At 30.7% G+C, this 16,383-nt stretch overlaps 2 protein-coding genes across 2 annotated transcripts; both read left to right on the forward strand.

The window, feature by feature from the left end:
- Nucleotides 1–785: 785 nt before the first annotated feature.
- Nucleotides 786–5,211, forward strand: LOC123906956 (probable LRR receptor-like serine/threonine-protein kinase At4g30520). The gene is made up of 11 exons (XM_045956988.1): nt 786–1,274; nt 1,378–1,510; nt 1,587–1,658; nt 1,956–2,099; nt 2,244–2,315; nt 2,420–2,479; nt 2,595–2,695; nt 2,867–2,998; nt 3,120–3,464; nt 3,804–4,183; nt 4,549–5,211. The coding sequence occupies exons 1-11, from the start codon at nt 1,178–1,180 to the stop codon at nt 4,942–4,944; spliced, it is 1,932 nt and encodes a 643-aa protein (XP_045812944.1). The 5' UTR covers nt 786–1,177; the 3' UTR covers nt 4,945–5,211.
- A 2,554-nt stretch (nt 5,212–7,765) lies between these two features.
- Nucleotides 7,766–12,140, forward strand: LOC123904336 (autophagy-related protein 18b). The gene is made up of 11 exons (XM_045954010.1): nt 7,766–7,990; nt 8,106–8,179; nt 8,283–8,356; nt 8,577–8,686; nt 8,806–8,897; nt 9,167–9,279; nt 9,611–9,730; nt 10,311–10,456; nt 10,972–11,085; nt 11,288–11,353; nt 11,572–12,140. Exons 1-11 carry the CDS (start codon nt 7,929–7,931, stop codon nt 11,702–11,704), a joined length of 1,104 nt encoding a protein of 367 aa, XP_045809966.1. The 5' UTR covers nt 7,766–7,928; the 3' UTR covers nt 11,705–12,140.
- Nucleotides 12,141–16,383: the final 4,243 nt, after the last annotated feature.

Genomic DNA, 16,383 nt, shown 5'->3' on the forward strand with positions numbered 1-16,383 from the left:
TCCATTTTAAAAGTGTAATTTCTAATCACTAAGTCATTTGACCAATTTTTTTTTGTTGTGGTTTCATATTTACTTTAAGGTGGTAGTTCAATTGCTAATTTTATTAAACACTGTAAATTGAGTAAACTATTATATTCTCTATAAGTTAAAAACTAATTATTCACTATAAACTCATTCGTTACAAGTTAACTTATCGAATATCCACTATTTTTTTTGACTAATGAGAGTCTTCTTCCACTATTTTTGTTTATTGAAATTACTAATTTTAAATTTTAAAATTACAAATATTAAATACACTGGTTCTTGTTTTGGAAGTCTAGTAAAAGACCAAAACGTCATGACAATAATTCAAGAGATTAAATTATCTACCATGTGTAATTTATAATTTTTTTTTGTCAATTGCTATAATTTCACTTTTAAGGTGGAATAGTGGAAGAATCGAAATTCAAACCTTGATCGCTATATTTCACATGCAATGTTGTTGTTACTAATCGAGCTCTACTCACATAGACGGTGCAATTTATAACTTTACCAAGAGATTAAACTACCTGCATGATGATGCAAGTGGTAAATATTTGATTATGAATTTCTTTTTTGATTTAGCAAAAGAAAAATATAATTTATGATAAGAAAATGTGTTTTAAAAATAGAAATATTGTCTTAAAACTTGTGTATTTAATTTTTTAAATATTATATATACTTTATATCATAAAATAATAATTTTTTAAGTTTAATTTAATTTAATATGTACCTTTATGATATTCTAGATTTGGGATAAAAAGAATGTAATGTAGACAATATTTAAAGGGGTTAGAAAATAAAGAAAAGAAAGCAATGCATAGTACTAGGAGTGGCTAATTCCAAAAATCTCTCATGCGTGTTGTGTTGTGTTGTGTTGTATGAGTGAGTGATGGACGTTTTGATTCTTGCGGGGCTGATTCACTCACATGCTCCCCCCATCTTGTTCCTCTCTTACTTCTTCTGCTGCATCCACAACAACACTCACAGCAGAGAGTGAGTGTGTGTGTGTGAACAACCAAAACTAATTTGCTTTACAACAACAACAACAACACCTCTCTCATTTTAACACTCACACACCTTTTGCTTTTTAGTAGCTAGCTACCACTTTCTGTTCTTCTCATTTTCTTTCTCCCTTTCTCTCTCAATCAAACAAACAATGTTTACTATGCCTCTCAAAGTTCATCTTCTCTTCTTCTTCCTCTTCCTCTCTCTAGAGTATCTCTCTTCCGCTTCATTGCCTCGTAACCCCGAAGGTAACAACTTTCCACTTCCCACCTTCTTTTTTCAAATGTTTCATTAATTTATTATTATATACTAATAATAATATGCATTAATTAATTAATTAATTAATTTCAGTGGAAGCTTTGATGAGTATTAAAGAAAGTTTAAATGATCCACATGGTGTATTAAGCAACTGGGATGAATTCTCTGTTGACCCTTGTAGTTGGCCCATGATTACTTGCTCTTCTGATTACCAAGTTATTGGATTGTTAGTTCTTCTTTTCTTCTACCCTTTTCACTTTCACTCCATTTTTCTTCTTTTAATTATTTATTTATTTATGCAGTGGTGCTCCTAGTCAAAATCTCTCTGGAACTTTGTCTTCAGCAATTGGAAATTTAACAAATCTCAAACAAGTGTTAGTCACATCTTTGCATTCTCATTTGTCCTTTCCCAATTCCCTTCTGTTTCTTTTTTAATAATAATAATAATATTTGTTACAACTTTGTTCTTGTCGTTTTGTTTATTATTTGTTGTTTCTGTATAACAAATTTGTGGTTTTTGTTTGTAACTGTGATTTTGGTATCTAACTGGTTAGGGACTATTTCTGAGTCTCTATCACTATGAGAGAAAGTTTAGTGTAGTATAGTTTAACAAAGAAAGAAAAGAAAGAACTTTATTGTGATTTGGGTTTGTTTGTTGTTTGAATGTATAGGTTACTGCAGAATAACAACATCTCAGGCAAAATACCATCAGAAATTGGAAACCTTCCCAAGCTTCAGACTTTAGATCTTTCAAATAACAGATTTTCTGCTTTGATTCCACCTTCTCTCAGTCAATTGAATAGTCTTCAGTACCTGTGAGTATTTACTGTTTCCTTGTTTTGTTCTACCTCTATTTATGCATCAAATCTTCTATCTATGTAGTAACTTATAATAATAATAATATTAGTATTCTTATATTAATCATATTTATATGATGTAACATATTATTTAATTTGCAGGAGGCTGAACAACAATAGCTTATCTGGACCTTTTCCTGTTTCACTGGCAAAAATCACACAACTTGCATTCTTGTGAGTATGGTTAAAGGGTCTTTGTATTTTCAATACTATTTGTTAACATTTTTTTTTATTTTTTATGAAACTCTGATATGCTAATGTTAACTCCATACATTCAGGGACTTGTCTTATAACAATCTCAGTGGACCATTGCCCAAGTTTCCAGCCAGGTCATTCAAGTATGTTCTCTCTCTCCATCTTTCAAATATGGACAAAATACTAAATAGTGTTCTATTCTTTTAATAATAGTGTTTCTACTGGGGTCTTTGTTTTGATTCACTGTTATTTTTGTAGTATTGTGGGGAACCCATTAATTTGTCTAAGCATCTCTATTGAAGGCTGTTCTGGATCAGTGACCCTTATGCCTGTTTCTTTCTCCCAAGTCTCATCAGAAGGTAGGTCCTTCTACCATTACCTCCTTAACCTGGTTTTGATATCTTATTGTTGCTGCAAATGTCAAATACAAATCGGAATTTAGGCTAAGTTATGAACTAAGATCGATATCTTTTAAGACATTGTGTGTTTTTTATTCGGAATTTTAACTGATATTACATTTCTATTTGCAGGAAAACACAAATCCAAAGAACTAGCAATTGCTCTTGGGGTCAGCTTTAGTTTTGTTTCTCTTGTGATCCTGTTTTTGGGGCTCTGTTGGTATAGAAAGAAAAGACAGCATGGAGCCATCTTGTATATTGGTGGTAGGTAGCATTTGAACAATGTTTTTTTTTTTTTTTTTTTTTTTTTTTTTTATCTTAGATTATATAATAAAAAAAGTTTAGTGTTAGACCACAAGTATTTATAAAGTTAGCATTGTTGCAGATTATAAAGAAGAGGCAGTTGTTAGCTTAGGAAATCTCAAAAATTTCGGTTTCAGAGAGCTCCAACATTCAACGGATAATTTCAGTTCCAAGAACATACTTGGTGCTGGGGGTTTTGGCAATGTTTATAGAGGGAAGCTTGGAGATGGCACAATGGTAGCGGTGAAAAGGCTGAAAGATGTAAACGGTAGTGCTGGTGAGTTACAGTTCCAAACAGAATTGGAGATGATCAGCTTGGCAGTTCACCGCAATTTACTTCGCTTAATTGGATATTGTGCTTCTAGTAACGAAAAACTTCTTGTTTATCCTTACATGTCTAATGGCAGTGTGGCCTCCAGGCTTAGAGGTACGTAATTCTCTCCACTAGCAGTTTTTCTCATACAGCATTGATTAATCGTTTTGAATTAAAGTAATATGCTAGAAATGGCTAAGTATTCAGATAATTAGGGTTGTTGGTTTGGTGTTATTTATTTCTCTCGGTGGCTTACTATAAAGATTATGCCAATTTTGTCCTTTTACATATTATATAAGGAATAAAATGTGTTTCAAGTCTTTTCTTAACAGGTTCTGCTTCTACTGGCAGCATATTGTTTAAGTGTTCTGTTTATTGCAATGCTTAAATTAGCCATTGAATCTTAATACCTTCACTTTCACGGTGTTTAATATCATGTATGCTATGTAATAGGAAAACCAGCTTTAGATTGGAATGCAAGAAAGAGGATAGCAATTGGAGCTGCAAGGGGACTTTTGTATCTTCATGAACAATGTGATCCAAAGATAATACATAGAGATGTAAAGGCTGCCAATGTGCTTCTTGACGACGACTATGAGGCTATCGTTGGTGATTTTGGCCTTGCAAAGCTCCTTGATCATGCTGATTCCCATGTTACCACTGCTGTCCGTGGTACTGTTGGGCACATTGCTCCGGAGTACCTCTCGACTGGCCAATCATCTGAGAAAACTGATGTGTATGGATTCGGCATTCTCTTGTTAGAACTTATAACTGGAATGACAGCTCTTGAGTTTGGGAAAACCTTGAATCAAAAAGGTGCTATGCTTGAATGGGTAAGTCTATTCTCTGCAATTAAAACAAACACTCTAGTGCATTTCATTCATTAGTATTAGACACGATCATTTGCTAGTTAATCTAATATCTTAACTCTTCAATCATGTTAGGCAAAGGATATGACATTAGGCAAGTACCTACCCCCTGGCACATACCAGTATTACATATTAGAATGATTGTAATATGTATAATAGTGTGATACTTCTAAGATGCCCAAAATAATAATGACTGTGAAAGCTGTGTAGTTGTTGACACTAGGCAAGTACCTAATCCCTGGTACATATCCTTGAAAATGAAATAGATATACCTCATGTTAGGTAAAATGATTGTATATATATTTCAGAGAGATTTTCTGTTATGACAGGTTAGGAAAATACAGCAAGAAAAGAAGGTTGAAGTGTTGGTGGACAAAGAACTAGGGAGCAACTATGATAGAATTGAGGTTGGGGAGATGCTGCAAGTAGCTTTACTTTGTACTCAATATTTGACAGCTCACCGTCCGAAAATGTCGGAAGTGGTCCGAATGCTTGAAGGAGATGGTCTTGCTGAGAAGTGGGCATCAACACATAATTATGGTAGCAATTGCTGGAGCCATAGTCACAGCAACAGTAGTAGCAATAGCTCATCTCGTCCTACCTCTACTTCAAAACATGATGACAATAATGTTCATGATCGTTCTGTCATGTTTGGCATGACATTGGATGATGATGATGATCAGTCTTTGGATTCCTATGCTATGGAACTTTCTGGTCCTAGATAAGTACTACAAATTTTAAAGAAAAAAAATAGTAAGAATACAAAAAAAAGGATCAGAAGTTCTTTTGGTCATATAAATCTTTAAAAGGAAATTTTATTATATTAACTTTGTTTTTAATCCATGATAATGTGTATATATATTCTACTACAATTTTGTTATTTGGGGTTGTTGTAGATAGCAGTAGAGTAGTAGTACTAGTACAGTTGTACTAACTATTATGTAACTGTGCATTTGGATGCAATATTATAAAAAAATGGTTGAAGGTAAAAATGATGAGATGAGATTCTTTCTTTGCTAGTATAGTATTGAGTATGAAGCAGAAACACGAGGGTGTATTTGACAGTTTTAACTAAAGATGAGCATGACAATAGGCATATGAAATTTTCTTGAGTATTGTTTTGGTTGCTTGATGTTCAAACTTGTGACAGTGAGTTAAGGTCATGGTCTGATAGCTTTGTGGTTGTGGGTTGAACTGTTAAGGGTCATTTTCAATCTGATATTTTTGCAGGGTCACGCTCCCTATTATTTTTCTTTTCTTTATGTGGTGCCTTTTTTTATGTTCAATTTACCTTTTTGTCTTGTTTCTTATCTTCATATATGTAGTCATACTTTTAGTCGGTATTGTCTTGTTTCCTTTTACTACCAGACCTCAGTAGCTGTTTTGTTTTGACCCATTGACGCTTCCTAAAGTATATTTTGTGCTCTTATGTTGCTACATCATGCACATGGTTCGTAATCTTTTATTTCAATTTATGGTAAAATTGCCAATTTTTGTGTGATTTATTTTAGCTTTTTATTCAATAGAATTAAATTTTAATTATCCTCTTCACACCTTATCTACCAAGTGAATTTGGACAAGTTCTTATTCATAATTTTAAGGCCTGTATATGCGTCTTCTAACTTATACTGCTATGTAGTTCAATATCTATTTTTTCATTCAACATCATACTTCTAATTCTCACTTGATACATTAACATTTTGTTAACCCAATGTATTTTCAATTAATTATCAATGACCTTTTTGTTGTCTATATGCCAAATTATTCATACATAACTAAAATAACTAATCTATAGTTCATCAATTCATATAAATTAAGAAAAACATACATTTATTTATTGATAAAAGTAATAAAAGTTTCAAAATTGTACATGATAACAAAATAAGTTACTTGATTGGATAAATGATAATAAGATTATAAACAAATGAATTTAAATGAAGGATGAATTTGAAAGAAAAATGAATATACCAAAATTTGATACTCCTTTTATATAGATAGATAGATATTGTTCTTTTTTTTTTTTTTTAACAGCATATAGATATTGTTCTAGACAGGCTCAAGGTCCATATTCGCTATGTTAACATTTTGTGAAGACCCAAAGATAAAAACATTCATACGGGACTACAACCATCAATAGAGAATTGTTTTATGTTTCCCTTTCCCTATAACCCTATCCAGGTGGTGGACCAAAGCTCAGCTTTGGCCCTCGTAGTAGACTCCATAGCTTGATTGCTAAACCGGCAGGTGGAGAGGAGGGTGAAAGAGGAATGAGTTTGTCTGGAAGTTCCAATTTAACTTGAAAGGTGTGACATTAAATGGTGTTGGCGCTCGACATTGATAAGCAACATCTCGTAATTGTCATCTATCAATGCTCCAACGGCTCCACCACACCTCCTATTTAAAATCTTCTCATCCAACACCACAAGGGACGCAGTTTAAATTACAAGAACCTATCATTCCATATTTTCATATTGACTTGAATTGAAGGTCAAACTGTTAACATCTACCCCGGCCAACTTTAACTTTGATTGTTTGTTGTTCGACATCGGCCACTTCTTCTAACCATCTTAGATTAGATATAAACTTTTAAAAATAAGAAGTTAAAATGAATAATAAAATTGAAAAAACATAGGTACTCTATAGTGTAATTGTAGCATAATTACAAAATAAAAGAGATTTGCTATGTCATATTAAAAAATGTAGTCTTTATTTTGTGATTAAAATGGTCGAAGCAATAAAAGGACTTCTAAAGAGGTCACATTTTAAATGGAAATTTAGTGACTACGCACTAATTTTTTTAAAGATATAGGTTGAGTGGAGCAAGAACAAAATTCTGTTGATGAAGCGTGAAGTAGGATGTGGGCAAGATCTTCAATGGGATTGTTGTTCTTGACAGAACTTTGACGTGTACGCCAATTTTTTATTTTTTTATTTTCGATAAGATGGGTAAAATATTTATATATTTAATCGATTAGTAATATATTCCTTCCTGTTTTTATTATAAGAAAAAGGGCTAAATGCGATTTTGGTCAAAATTTTACAATTGTTTAATTTTAGCTCCTAAATTTTAATCACTTGATTTCAACTTATAATTGCTAAATTTTGACCCCAAATTTATGTCATTTAGCATGTGCTAACCCCTAGTTGATTTTTTTTTTTACTAAAACTTACTTATTTGACATTTTAAATTATTATTTTTAAATAAATAAAAAACATTTTTAAAATTCAAACGATGATTTTAAATAAAAAATATTTGTTTTAAAAAATGTATTAAAAAAGAAAAGAAAAGTATAATAATAATTTTTTTAAAAATAGTTTAAAAAATTAGTTCATAAAAATATTTGTAAACTATTTTTTTGTAACTAAATTATTTTCTAAACTACATGTAACATTATAAGTTATGCATCAAATAATATACTGACACATAATACATGATGTGTCATATTCATTAAATAATGTGACAATGTATGTGTAAAGAATCTTTACACGACAATTAAACTCTTTTTTTAAAAACAAAACAACGATTTCTCAATTATTTTAACTCGTGCACACGGGGATAGATAGGAATAGGATATAGGACCTGGAAAACATGTTTTGTTACACAAATCAAAGGCGGTTGGTTGGTTAAACTAATTCATCGGAAGGACCAAAGCAACCACTGAATAATTCAATCATTCATTCATTAAGCAATCATCAAACAACACTTTCAATGTCATCATCCTCATCGTCTTCGTGTCCTATTCTTTGCGCCTCTTTCAACCAAGACAACAGGTCAATTCTATTTCCCCCCCTTATCTTTTTCAATCATAATTTTCCCTGCTAAATTGATTTGATTTTCTTTCCATAAACAACTTTATCCATTAATCAAGTAATTAATTAATTGCAGTTGCTTTGCTATTGGAACCAAAGATGGTTTCAAAATATTTGACACCAATACAGGAAAACTATGTTATGAAAGAGGTACTTAAGTTATACATACTATACTAGTACTAATTAATTTCTTCAATTTCATTCTCATTATCATAATCTCCTAACTAACCAACTAACTAACTAACTATTTCAGCTGTTGGAGCTTTCTCTATTGTTGAGATGTTATTTACCTCAAGTCTTCTAGCTATCGTTGGTGCTGGTGATCAGGTTTACTATTAATGAACATTGTTGTCTGTTTCATTCTATCAAGCACAAACACTCCTCATATTAGCTGTGTCCCGTGTCGGACACCGACACCTATAATTACACTTAATTATGTCATTTTCTCAAATTATTATCGGTGTCGACGTGTCAGTGTCCGTGATATTTGATTTGATTTAGGGTTTTTTCTCTTTGATTTAATTGTCTATTGTTTTAACCTATGCAGCCATCTTTGTCGCCTCGACGTCTTTGTTTATTCAATACTACAACTGAAGCTCCTCTTAGGGAATTGAACTTTCTTACTTCAATATTAGCTATTCGCATGAATCGAAAAAGGTCACACATACATACATTCATGCACCCTAGTATAATGCTAAGTCCAATGACCTAATCAGCAGCATACGTCTTTGATCATTAAGAATAATCTTATCTGACTTTGTTTCTCTCTAATGCAGACTCATTGTCATTTTACAAGACAAAGCATATGTATATGAAATAAATAGTCTTTCAATCTTGGACACTTTCGACACTGTGCCAAATATTAAAGGTGAGATTGGAATTAATGTGTGATAAGATTTCACTCACTCACTCAGGAAAGTTTCTGTGAAGCATTGTTTTTCTTCCAAAGTACTTGATATGTTTCTATAAATTGCTTATCTCCACATATATACCATCCTTTGATAGACTAGCACCTTTCATTTTGATTTTTGGATGAGTATAGGTCTCTTTTATGTCTATGATAAAAAGAAAGAGCTTGTGTTAATGCCTAACTAAAACAATTTTGCATATACTTATCTAAGACAATTTTCTCTACAGGACTTTGTGCTTTTTCCCCTTGTTTGGATGCTTGCTACATGGCTCTTCCTGCTAGCACCACGAAAGGGTCTGCATTGTTGTACAATGTCATGGATTGTAATTTACACTGTGAGGTTATGCCTAATTTTCCTTTCTAAATTTCTTTGTATGACAAGATAAAATGACTTGGTTTGTTTAATATTCATAATCTATTTCGCTATTGAGCTTTCACTGCCTTATGTGAGATTTCATTACTTGGGGAGAATAGTAGGAAAAAGATTTGGTTTTCAGTACACATGAATAAATGACTTATTCCATTATTTTAACATGATAGTAATCTTTTTTTTAAGGATATAATTGTCACTGTTTTGTTTGTCTGTCTTTTACTTCTATATATAAAATTAATATGCCTATTTTTCTTCTTTCAAAAAACTGACATGCATTATTACTGTATCTGAAATACAGATCGAGGCTCATCGTTCACCACTGGCTGCAATGGTCTTTTCTTCTAATGGAATGTACATAGCTACAGCATCTGAACAAGGAACCTTAGTCAGAGTTCATTTGGTGTCAGATGCAACAAAGGTGATGAATAATATGTAGTGTCCTTTTGAATACTGATAAGAGATATTAATGGTATTAGCCAATATTGCTTGTGTTTTTCGGTGTTGAATCAATCAATCAAATAAGGGTGCAATCCTTTAGAAGGTCACTATAAATTCAGGTCATAACAAAACACACTTACAGGCCCTTTACTAATAGTATAGACCTTGAGAGTCAAAACCTAAGTATATTGGTTATAGCATGTGCACTGATGTCAATTCCCTCAAGTCCCCCAAAAGGATATGTATGTCCTTCGCATATTTTACAACATTACTCATCTTGCTAATTCTTTGTTTAATTGTGTCCTTTGCTTGATGACTCTTCAAGAGAAGATCATTTGTATGTTTTGTCATGTAAATGGGCTGTTAAATCCCGTTTTCTCATTGTAACTTCATTCAAAGCTGTCTATTTACTGGATGAACAATTTTAATTTCTTACCCAATTTTCACTCATGGTTTTCACGAGTTTGTGCCTTGCATATATCATTTTGTATATGCTTTTGATATTATATCTGTTATAATTTTATTTCTGGTGTGGAGTCTGACAAATGTTTTTATTGCAGTCATATAGCTTCCGCAGGGGTTCATATTCATCTACTATATTTTCTCTGTCATTTGGTCCATCAAAGCAGCTTCCAGATATTCTTGCAGCCACTAGTTCTTCTGGTTCTATTCATCTTTTCACTCTCGGATTCGCTTCACATCCACGGTGAGAATTTCTATTTACAATATTGTCACCCACTTTTCTAAGTGTTAGACTACTTTATTGATGTACACAAGTCAATATGTCGCATAGGTTTGGATTACTTTACATCATTAAAGATTGAGCTTGCCTGATTTAAATATACAGCAAACCTCTGACAACTGTGTTTGGCTTGGTCAATGCTCAAATGGACTTGTAAATAGCACTAGAGAAGCCAAATAGTGAGGAAAAAAATTAACTTAATGTCTTAGTCTTTTCAATTATATTAGGTGACAATTAAGGGCCACATAAGAAAGGTTACTCTGAATTGAATATTTCGTTCTTGTATACTTTAAGAAGTGGATGCCATATTGGTCACTGCATGTTCAAATGTGCACAACCCTTTGTGTAGCTGGTTTTAGTTGTCCATATAATTTGGGAAGCTTCAAAGGTTTATTTTTTCTGTTTTGTTTTTAATTAGCTTTTTTCCCTCTGGAATGGTTTTGGAAAGATGTCCTATTTATGTTTGATGACCTTACTAGGAGCAAGAGATCAAGCGGTTTTCTTGGATCAATAATTCCTGATGCTGTGAATGATGTGCTGGATCCTGCTTATCATCACGTGGTTCATAATGCCGTTCCTGCAGGAGTCAAAAGGTTAATTATTTTATGTTGCTAGATTCATGTCTTAGGAAGACCTTTCACATACGAATATGATCCTTACTTTTTATAATCAAGATTGCTTGCTTTATCTTTTTGGGGGTTTTATTGTATCAGCCAAACACGGATTTTCTTATTATATAGTGGTAAGAAGAGTATTTGCGTACACACTTTGTAACATCTTCTGTTTGTCATACAGCTCTGCAGTAATTCGCAAGGTTGAAAATGTTACCGACACCTCATCATCTGAACTTTTAGCTTGTAGGTGAGTGCCTCATTATTGTCCTTCACCTGGCAATTTCTTTGTTTGACGTCAATGTCTCTCCATGTTCTCATTGTTTGGTTCTGGCTTTTGTGTGTACTGCTAACAGACTAAAAATGAAATCTTGTATATGTTTCAATAAATTAAGTCCTTCCTTCCCATGTTTCATTAAATTTCTGAGATCTATTTGTTCGCTAAAAGTTTGTTTTTCAATTTTCCAGGGCTAACATGTGTGTGATAACTTATAATGGTTACTTCCAAGAATATAACTTAAGCGTCGATGCTCAGAAATTGTCTTGGTCTTTAGAGCGCGAAACCAATCTTTTGAGTGTGACCTTGGATAAGGTTCCATGAGTAGTGAAATAGTAGTTTTTACTGCCCCATCTATAGTTACAAAGCTCGAGCAATTACACTTGCTGAAACTTTACAGAGCTACCAGAGTACCATTGTTGGTTGCCAAACATCAAGTGCCTACTCAGAGAAACATCTAAATTCAACCGAGAGCCATAGCTGCTTCCAACATGAATGTGTTATGTGGAGAAAATCATGATCCTGAATTTCCTACTGATATGTATAGAATATGTATAGAAAGGTAAAAATGTAAAATTATTTTACATTACTCTGTCTAATTAGGGTCTTGTAAGAAATTTAACCGGACAATGAGCGGATTAGACCGCCAATTTACTAACCAACAACAACTGACCTTTTCCATTCAAATTGTAGATATCTGTGAGTAAATTATTACTGATATTAGTATGTATGGTTAAATTAGATTTCATATTCCATTTTACCTTACAGTCTAAGTTATAGGTAACACTTTCTGAAGATCAACTCTCAATAAGAGCACAAATTATAATGATTTAAGTTCATGGGGAGAGTTCAATTCAAAACACTTACTATTAGATAAGAAAGCTTCATGGCATAAGAGTTGGGATTTAACCTATGTCCACCTGGGTACAAAATGAATCAATCCTCTTGGTCCAACAAATTAAATCATAGAAGGGCCTTTGGTAAAGGGATTCGTGGCGGGAATGGAATTTTCTGATGCAATTACAACTAACTGCCGTCTGATTAAATTATTAATGACTGAGATTGTTTTATTGTGTAAAACTGTGTGTAATCTTTACAACGGTCAATCTAAATCCCCACTGAGTTACTTTTCACAGCACCATGTCCAAAATACATATTTTAAAATTGCAAAAAACAACATTTTGCCTAATGTTTTCACCTATTCATTAGTACTAGTAAAAAGGCTCAACATATTTCACCTATTCATTTTGCCTAATGTTTTCACCTATTCTCTACCCCAACATATTTTAAAATATTCCCAATATACCCTTCTCTTATTCTAATAATTTTTTTTTTATCTTTTACTGGAAAAGAAAAAGTTTACCGGAACAGTGTTTGATGGGGTATAGTAAAAGATAAAAAAAAATACTAAAATAAGGGAAGTGTATAATGAGAATATTTTAAAATATGTTGGGATAAAAAGATAAATGTAGGGGTAGAAAAAAAAATTCATCAAACTATATGGACCAAGACCCAGTTTAATACATTTGGGGGTGTTTATTTTAAGTCTAGGAATCAATTTTTAAAGTACTTAGGTATGGAATAAGTACACCTATTTATATCGTATAGAGAAATAATTTTTAAAGGCTCTTTATTTCCGAGTGTGAGGGTTCCTATGAAATGTTCTATTTTTGGGCCTTGTTGTAACTACTGATTTTTCCAGGAATATTAAATTTGGTCCAGGAATTTAATTATCATCTTTATATTTTCGGATAAGTTATTTTCAAGAATAATTTGAGTTAATGATACATACACCAGTGCACCACTTAATAAAAAAAAAAAACCAGTACACCACTTAATGTTTCTTGTTGGTATAATTGCGTTTGCTAAAAGCAAGTCAGTTGGAGTCGGTTGGTAGCGATATTACATTATATATGTAATGCAGGTGAATTTTTAGAGGTGAAATTTTCACTTATTCACTTCAATATATGAATTTTTAGCCATTAAACAACTTGACTTTTTTTTTAAGAATATTATAACAAAAGTTCTTAATTTGTTCACTAAAAAGAAAATTTACGAGTATATAGGGTGTACAAGGTGAATGTGGAGTTGGGTGCACAACTTTATTGCTTGGAATCCTTTTCTTATTTTTTAACCCTGTCTTCGATTATAGGGTGCACAACTCATTATATATAATACGATTTTTTCTATAGGTTTATATATTAAGATTAATCTATAAAATTAACCTTTAATTTATTAATCAAATTATCAAAAAATAAATAATTAAGTTAGTGACTTAGAACTTAGTGGATGTCCTGTAAATAGGACTTATATTTTAGTGTAAATACACATTTTTGAAGAGTTGAATATAAATATTTTATCTTCTCTATATTTATTTTTTTAACTCTCGAAGTTTATTTCTAACCAATCAAACGTTTTGCTCATTTTACACTGTGAAATTAACTTTAATTGACCACTTTATAATTCAGAGTAAGTGACTAACTACCGTTAAAAAACAAAACATAAGTGCCTAATTATATTAAAATAAAATGTAAAAAGTGGCTCCAAGCATTAAAAAATTCAAGCATGACTAAAGTTCAAACGAAACAACAACAATAAAAATAATTCAAGTAACATGATGATTGAGATTTTTATAATTTTATTTTAATTAGGTACAAGCAAGGAGAATATACATGGGTGGACGTGGACTTTTAACTTTTAGGGCCCGTTTGGTGCACAGGATAAGAGACAGGATAGGATAACTGTATCATATCCTGCCGCAATCCAGTGTTTGGTGATACAGCAGGATATGATAAGTTAATCCTGAAGCTTATCCTATCCTGTCTCTCTAGTTATAATTCTTATCCTGAATTTAAGCTGGGTTACCAGCAGGATAGGATAAGAAAAAAAAAATTACTGGTTTATTTTATAAAATATATTTTAAAATACATAAAATAAAAGTAATAAAATATAAATAATTAAATAATTAATTTTTAAATATATATGTGATTTTTTCACAGGGGTAATTTTGTAATTTATATATTCTAAAAAATCAAAATTTTACTAAAATTACAATATTTTAAAGTAAAATGATTATTAAAAAAATTGACAAATAGGGATATTAATTTAAATTTTATAAAAAATTAAATATAACTCTTTTGCAATAGTAGTTTTATTATTTACGTATGAGATATATCATATATTTATTTGGCTTATCTAACATGTATATATTATTGAGTTATTTATTTGATCATGATTCATATAAAAAATTAAACTTGATTATTTTCTCATGATTTTTATTTTAAATTATATAAAGTTATTTGATTACTTATTTATATTTTTTATTTATAAAATTCAAAGTATTACAAAATAATTTTAAAAAAATAACAATTATTTTACAAGAGTAATTTTGTCAATTAAATATGTTATATATCTTATCATATTATTATGAGCAAGTATGTATTAAAAACAAAATATAATAGTTATCATGTTTGTTATCCTGTGTGCACCAAACACATGATATGATAACTAAGTATAACTGTTATCCTGCTGTTATCCTATCCCATCCTTATCCTGTTTTATATCCTATCCTGTCACTATGCTATCCTGCGCACCAAACGGGCCCTTAAGGTTGGAATCAAATCAAGGTCTCTAATATTTTGCTTTTGCTTGTCTTAATGGTGTTGCTCATCTGTAATTCTTTATAAAACACGTTATTCACAAAATATATTTCCAAATAATTTATTTTAATTTTTTTCAACATATTATATATTAAATTTTAAAGAATATTTGCATACACGACAAAAAAGATATGAAATCAGTTTGTTTTACCTTTAAAAATATTATTATTTTTTTGTATTTTTTAAAATAATTTTTACTATAATTCAATTAAAAATAATAAAAGCTATTTTAGTTTTATATTTTTAAAATTAAAAGAGTAATTTTAACATTTAATAAATTAAATATTCATATTAGAGATTTCAACTTAATAAAATTTTAATTTTTAGATAACAAAATAAAAATCATTTTTTTAAATATGTCTAACTATTTAAATCAATTAATCATTTAAATTTTTTATTAAAAAAATCTTTGTTAAATTTTAAAAAATAAAAATAATACACTATAAAAATCATGTTTTAAAAGAAACGGGCCCATAAATCAAAATTATACAAAAGAAAAATAATAATTAAGGATTATACAAAATAATTTTATCTTACCAAAAAAATACAAAACAATTTTATACTATCAAAGTGTACTATTATTTTTCTGAGGAAATCAATGTGTATCTATTAAACTTTATTTCTTTGATTCCTACTGAATATCCTCATCCACTTAAAAAATTAAGTAGTAAAATTGACAATGGACTTGCTAGTAGTAGTGTTAGATACTCAAAGCAGAATATTTAAAAGAGCAGTTCAGTTTTTTTTTTTTTTAAATACAATAAAATAAATTTAAATAACTACATTATTGTTTATAATAGAACTTATAAGTTTTATCTGAAGAGATAAAAGAAAAGATAGATAACTCATTTGATGGATTGGTGAAAGAAATGATCCGAGCCAAAAGTTGGATTTGAGTTGGAGATGACCGACGACACAGAGAGGGGCACTTGCAAAAAACACATTGACGTCCAAGTTAGTATAAGCTTAAGGTGAAGGTATAAATTAGAGTGATGCATACCTTGTAAGGTTGTGAAGAGTTGGTTTTATATACAATGAAGGTAGTATTGGGCCAATCGATTAGATGTGAAATTAGGTTTGGTCCAGGTCAAAAGTCCATAACAAGTACAAGAGATGAAAATAATTAAAAAGAGTGGTAAATATTCACTAAAGCTACACATAAAATTTTGAGCAGACAATATAACGTTAATTAATAAGTCAAAATTCAAATATTAATGACTAGGTTAAATTAACTATCGGTAATATTTTGAGTTATATGTTGTAAAAAAAAAGAAGTAATATTTTTAGTTATACAATTTTTTATTTTTTATGTGATCCCATTTTGAATGGAAAGATATTTGTATG

Source organism: Trifolium pratense, linkage group LG2 (assembly GCF_020283565.1).
Source record: "Trifolium pratense cultivar HEN17-A07 linkage group LG2, ARS_RC_1.1, whole genome shotgun sequence".
Taxonomy (NCBI): domain Eukaryota; kingdom Viridiplantae; phylum Streptophyta; class Magnoliopsida; order Fabales; family Fabaceae; genus Trifolium; species Trifolium pratense.